Source organism: Bufo bufo, chromosome 2, assembly GCF_905171765.1.
Source record: "Bufo bufo chromosome 2, aBufBuf1.1, whole genome shotgun sequence".
In the NCBI taxonomy this organism is placed as follows: Eukaryota; Metazoa; Chordata; class Amphibia; order Anura; family Bufonidae; genus Bufo; species Bufo bufo.
Window position 1 is genome coordinate 9,170,074 of NC_053390.1, and position 7,010 is coordinate 9,177,083.

General features: G+C 41.0%; 1 protein-coding gene across 1 annotated transcript; it reads right to left on the reverse strand.

Moving 5' to 3' along the window:
* Positions 1 to 436: 436 nt before the first annotated feature.
* On the reverse strand, positions 437 to 1,057 carry LOC120990608 (histone H1B-like). Its single transcript, XM_040419528.1, has one exon. It carries the CDS (start codon positions 1,055 to 1,057, stop codon positions 437 to 439), a length of 621 nt encoding a protein of 206 aa, XP_040275462.1.
* Positions 1,058 to 7,010: the final 5,953 nt, after the last annotated feature.

The following is a 7,010-nucleotide window of genomic DNA, read 5'->3' on the forward strand; positions in this document are numbered from 1 at the left end:
GAGCGGGAATTTCAAAAGCCAAGGAACTAGTTCTATAGCCCCGCCCCCATAGCCTGCTCAGTATTAACCCGTCAGTGGCCGCCTTCTCCCGCTCCCTACTGGAGAAGGGAGAACAGTCCCGTATTCACTGTGCGGAGAAGAGCGGCTCCATCGCTGCGCTGGTGTCCAGGGATAGAGCGCACGACCCCCCTGCACGCACAGTACACTCAGCGGCGGCATCACTACCAGCAGGGGGCGGCGCGCAGCGAGGCCCTGATAGACTGAAGAGAGCGGCGCTGACAGGGTTAACCAGCCCCCTATTCCTGCCCGCAGAGGAGCCGGAGCCCCCGCCCGCTGTGAGCGGAGAACGAGGGCAGAAGGGCGGAGTGGAGCTCGTCTGAGGAGGAGGTGGTGGCTCTGAGAAGAGCCTTTGGGGGAGAGGTGCGGGCGGCGCCGGTTACTTCTTGGCCGCCGCCGCTTTCTTAGCCGGACTCTTGGCAGCCTTGGGTTTGGCCGCCTTCTTAGCCGGACTCTTGGCCAGCTTCTTGGGCTTGGGGGCAGCCTTCGGCTTCTTGGGGCTCTTGGCTGCTTTCTTGGCCGCGGCTGGTTTCTTAGTCTTTTTCGGGCTCTTAGCCGGAGCCTTCTTGGGCTTCTTCGGGGATTTAGCGGGTTTCTTGGCCGCAGTAGCTGCAGGTTTCTTGGCCGCCGCCTTGTCCTTGGTCTCCTGCTGCTTCTTGTTGAGCTTGAAGGAGCCGGAGGCGCCGCTGCCCTTCACCTGGGTGAGGGTCCCCTTGGTGACCAGAGCCCTGATGGCCACCTTGATGCGGCTATTGTTCTTCTCCACATCGCATCCTCCGGCAGCCAGAGCCTTCTTCAGGGCGGCCAGAGACACCCCGCTGCGCTCCTTGGAGGCGGACACGGCTGTGACCAGGAGCTCGGACACGCTGGGACCGGATGGCTTCTTGCTTTTCTTGGCGCCCCCTGCTGCCGCGGCGGATTTCTTCGGCTGCTTCTTGGACTTGGCGGCCGCTTCGGCGGGAGGAGGAGCAGCGGCGGCTGCTGGCGCGGTCTCTGCCATGATCGTGTGAGACGTGGGAAGGAAACACAAAGACTTCTCCTGGAGAAAACACTGATGACGGAGCCGGGGCCGCCTCTTATATGTGCAGCGCTGCGCAGTGATTGGCTGCCGAGCTCCGCCCTCCTGCGCGTCTATTGGCTGACACTGGACACAGGCCCCGCCTTCACCCCTCTCAGCCCGGCTGCAGCTCCGCTCTCCCCTTGTGCTTCCCTGCCCGGGAGAAGAGACCTTTAGCGGCTAGAACCGGACAGGAGAGGCCGCCTTCTCCGCGCCTTCCTCCTCCCGGACATCCCCCTCACCGTGTGTCGCCGTCTGTGGCGGAGGAGGCGGGAGCAAGCCCCTCTCCGCCACAGTCCTCCTGCTCTGCCTGCCGTTCTGCACATCCGGCTGGATCCGGCCCGATGGCTCCGCTGCGGGGGCTCGTTCCCTCTCTTCCCGGCCCTCGTCCCCATCCCAGGGATCTTTCCTACAAGGTGGGGCCGCAGGAAGCTGCTTGGACGCTGCGGGGAGGAGCTGGAGCCGCGGAGAGGCCGGGAGGGTAACACAGGCGGCGGCCTCCGCTCCCTGCCGGCTCCAGTGCTCCGTGTCCCCGCACATTCCCCGCCGCAGTGATGCCGCCTCATGTGTGTACAGGGCTCTCAGGGAGCAGAGATGCGTCTGGTGGTCAGGGCTCCTGGCTGCAGCAGTGGGGGTGCCGGTACAATGGGGCAGAGTATGGCCCCGCCCCCCAGAAGTGTGGACCCCCGGAAATATTCTGGGGAGTAAGAAAAGTAGAGAAAACTGTCCCTATAATCCCCCCCATTGCACCTCCGTAATCTCAGTACAATACGGCAAAGTATAGTATAGTGCAGTATAGTATAGTACAGTAAAGGACAGTGTAGTATAGGACAGTATAGTATAGTACATTATAGTATAGTACAGGAAAGTATATTATAGTACAGGATAGTATAGTACAGTATATTATAGTATATTACAGCACTGTATTGTATAGTGCAGCACGGTATAGTATAGTACAGCATATTATAGTACAGCATAGTATATTATAGTACAGTATAGTATAGTGCAGCATAGTACAGTATAGTTTATTACAGTATAGTACAGCACGGTATAGTACAGTATATTATAGTGCAGCATAGTATAGTACAGTATAGTTTATTATAGTATATTACAGCACAGTATAGTACAGCACTGTATAGTATAGTGCAGCACGATATAGTATAGTACAGCATATTATAGTACAGCATAGTATATTATAGTATAGTACAGCATAGTATAGTATATTATAGTATAGTGCAGCACGGTATAGTACAGCATGGTATAGCACAGTATAGTTTATTACAGTATAGTACAGCACGGTATAGTACAGGACAGTATTGTATAGTACAGTATATTATAGTGCAGCATAGTATAGTACAGTATATTATAGTATAGTACAGTATAGTATATTATAGTATAGTACAGTATAGTATATTATAGTACAGTACAGTATATTATAGTACAGTATATTATAGTGCAGCATAGTACAGTATATTATAGTATAGCACAGTATAGTATATTATAGTATAGTACAGCACGGTATAGTATAGTACAGGACAGTATTGTATAGTACAGTATATTATAGTATAGTACAGCACTGTATAGTATAGTATAGTATAGAACAGTATTGTACAGTACAACACTGTATAGTACAGCACAGTATGGTATAGTACAGTATATTATAGTACAGTATATCATAGTATAGTAGAGTATATTATACTACAGTATAGTACAGTATATTATAGTACAGTATAGCACAGTATATTATAGTACAGCACAGTATAGTATAGTACAGCACAGTATAATACAGTAAACTATAGTATAGTACAGTGTAGTACAGCATAGTATAGTACAGTATATTATAGTACAGAATAATACAGTATAGTACAACACAGTATATTATAGTACAGCATACTATAGCACAGTATATTATAGTTCAGTATAGTACAGTATATTACAGTACAGCACAGTATAGTATAGCACAGTATAATATAGCACAGTATACTACAGCACAGTATTGTAAATTATAGTACAGTATATTATAGTACTGCATAGTATAGTACAGTACATTATATTATAGTACAGTATTGTATAGCACAGTATATTATAGTACAGCATAGTATAGTACAGTATTGTACAGTATAGTATAGCACAGTATATTATAGTACTGTACAATATAGTACAGCACAGTATATTATAGTATAGTACAGCATAGTATAGTACAGTATACTACAACACAGTACAGTATAGCACAGTATATTATAGTACAGCACAGTAGAGTCCAGTATATTATAGTACAGTATAGTACAGCACAGTATAGTACAGTATATTATAGTACAGTACAATATATTATAGTACAGTATTATACAGCATAGTATAGTACAGTATATTATATTATAGTATAGTACAGTATATAATAGTACAGCACAGTATAGTAGAGTATATAATAGTACAACACAGTATTGTATAGTACAGTATATTATAGTACAGCACAGTATTGTACAGTACATTATAGTACAGCATAGCATAGTACAGTACAATATATTATAGTACAGCATAATATAGTACAGTATATTATAGTACGGCTCAGTATAGTACAGCACAGTAGAGTACAGTATATTATAGTACAGTATATTATAGTACAGTATAATACAGCACAGTATAGTACAGTAGAGTACAGAATATTATAGTACAGCATAGTATAGTACAGTATATTACAGCACAGTATATTATAGTATAGTACAGCACAGTATAGTACAGTATAGTACAGCACAGTATAGTACAGTATATTATAGTACAGTATAGTACAGCATAATATACTACAGTATAGTACAGTACAGTATAGTACAGCACATTATAGTATAGTACAGTATAGTACAACACATTATAGTTCAGCATAGTATAGTACAGTATATTATAGTACAGCATAGCACAGTATAGTACAGCACAGTATAGTACAGTATAGTACAGCACAGTATATTATAGTACAGTATATTATAGTATAGTATGTTACAGAATAGTATAGTTAAGTATAGTACAGCTCAGTATGGTACAGTATAGTACAGCACAGTATAGTACAGTATATTATAGTACAGCACAGAATAGTATAGCATAGTACAGCACAGCATAGTACAGTATATTATAATACAGCACAGTATAGTACAGTACAATATATTATAGTACAGCACAGCATAGTACAGTATATTATAGTATATTATATTACAGTATATTATAGTACAGTTCAGTATAGTACAGCACAGTATAGTACAGCACAGCATAGTATAGTACAGTATTGTACAACACAGTATAGTACAGCATGGTATAGTACAGCACAGTATATTACAGCACAGCATAGTATAGTACAGTATATTATAGTACAGTATAGCACAGCATAGTATAGTACAGTACAATATATTATAGTACAGTATTATACAGCATAGTACAATATATTATAGTACAGTATAGTACAGCACAGCATAGTACAGCACAGTATAGTATAGTACAGTATAGTACAGTATATTATAGTACAATATATTATAGTACAGTATAGTACAGCACAGCATAGTACAGTATAGTATAGTACAGTATAGTACAACACAGTATAGTATAGTACAGCATAGTATAGTACAGTAATAGCACAGTATAGTACAGCATAGTACAGCACAGTATAGTACAGCACAGCATAGTATAGTACAGTATATTATAGTACAGTATAGTATAGTACGGTATAGTACAGCACAGTACAGCATATTATAGTACAGTATATTATAGTACAGGTTATTATAATACAGTATAGTACAGCACAGCATAGTACAGCACAGTATAGTATAGTACACAACAGCCCCCCCAGTAAGACCTTAATGAGGACCGCCTGGTAATATAGAGGCTGTACTATAGTGTGAAGGCTGAAATCTGTAGGCTGTAATATAATGTGGAGGCTGTAATATCATGTGGAGACTGGTAATATGGAGGCTGTAATGTGATGTGGAGGCTGTAATATAATATGGATGCTATAATGTAATGTGAAGGGTTAAATATAATATGGAGGCTGTAATATAATGTGGAGGCTGTAATATAATGTGAAGGCTGTAATATAATGTGGAGGCTGTAAAATCATGTGGAGAATGGTAATATGGAGGTTGTAATTTAATGTGGAGGCTGTAATATAATGTGGAGCCTGGAAATATGGAGGCTGTAATATAATGTGGAGCCTGGTAATATGAAGGCTGTGATATAATGTGAAGCCTGGTAATATAGAGGCTGTAATGTAATATGGAGCCTAGTAATATGGAGGCTGTAATATAATGTGGAAGCTGTAATATAATATGAAGGTTGTAATACAATGTGGAGCCTGGTAGTATGGAGGCTGTAATAAAATGTGGAGCCTGGTAATATGGAGCCTGGTAATATGGAGGCTGTAATATAATGTGGAAGCTGTAATATAATATGGAGGCTATAAAATAATATGAAGGCTATAATGTAATGTGGAGGCTGTAATATAATATGGAGGCTATAATGTAATGTGGAGGCTGTAATATAATGTGGAGCCTGGTAATAAGGAGGCTGTAATATAATGTGGAGCCTGGTAATATGGAGGCTGTAATATAATGTGGAGCCTGGTAATATGGAGGCTGTAATATAATGTGGAAGCTGTAATATAATATGGAGGCTATAATGTAAAGTGGAGGCTGTAATATAATGTGGAGGCTATAAAATAATATGAAGGCTATAATGTAATATGGAGGCTGTAACATAATATGGAGGCTATAATGTAATGTGGAGGCTTTAATATAATATGGAGGCTGTAATGTAATGTGGAGGCTGTAATATAATGTGGAGCCTGGTAATATGGAGGCTGTAATATAATGTGGAAGCTGTAATATAATATGGAGGCCGTAATGTAATGTGGAGGCTGTAATATAACGTGCAGGCTGTAATATAATATGGAGGCTATAATGTAATGTGGAGGCTGTAATGTAATTTGGAGGCTGTAATATAATGTGGAAGCAGTAATATAATATAGAGGCTGTAATGTGGAGGTTGTAATATAATGTGGAGGCTGTAATATAATGTGGAGCCTGGTAATAAGAACGCTGTAATATAATGTGGAGCCTGGTAATATGGAGGCTGTAATATAATGTGGAGTCTGTAAGAAGAATGCTGTAATATCATTTGGAGGCTGGTAATATGTACGCTGTAATATTATGTGGAGGCTGTAATATAGTATGAAGTCTGTAATATCATGTGGAGGCTATAATGTAATGTGGAGGCTGTAAATAAGGAGGCTGTAATTTAATGTTAAGGGTAATAATATAATATAGAGGCGTTAATATAATGCAGAGGATATAATGTAATTTACAGGCTATTAATATGGAGGTTGTCAATTAATGTGGAGGCTGTAAATATGGAGGCTGTAACATAATGTTTAAGCTGTGATGTAGATGTGATGTAGAGGCCGGTAATACAGAGGCTATAATCTAATGTAGAGGCTGTAATATGTTGTTGAGGTTGATAATATAATATGGAGGCTGGTAATATAATTTGAGGGCTGTAATGTAATGCAGAGGCTGGTAATATGAAGGCTGTAATATAATATGGAGGCTGTTAGTATGGAGGCTGTAATGTAATGTTTATGATGCGATGTAATGTAGAGGACGGTAATATGGAGTCTGTAATATAATGTTGATGCCGGTAATGTAACATGGAGGCTGGTAATTTTTAGGCTGTAATATAATGTGGAGGCTGTTAGTATGGAGGCTGTAATGTAATGTTTATGATGCGATGTAATGTAGAGGACGGTAATATGGAGTCTGTAATATAATGTTGATGCCGGTTATGTAACATGGAGGCTGGTAATTTTTAGGCTGTAATATAATGTGGAGGCTATAATGTAATGTAGAGGCTGTAATATGTTGTT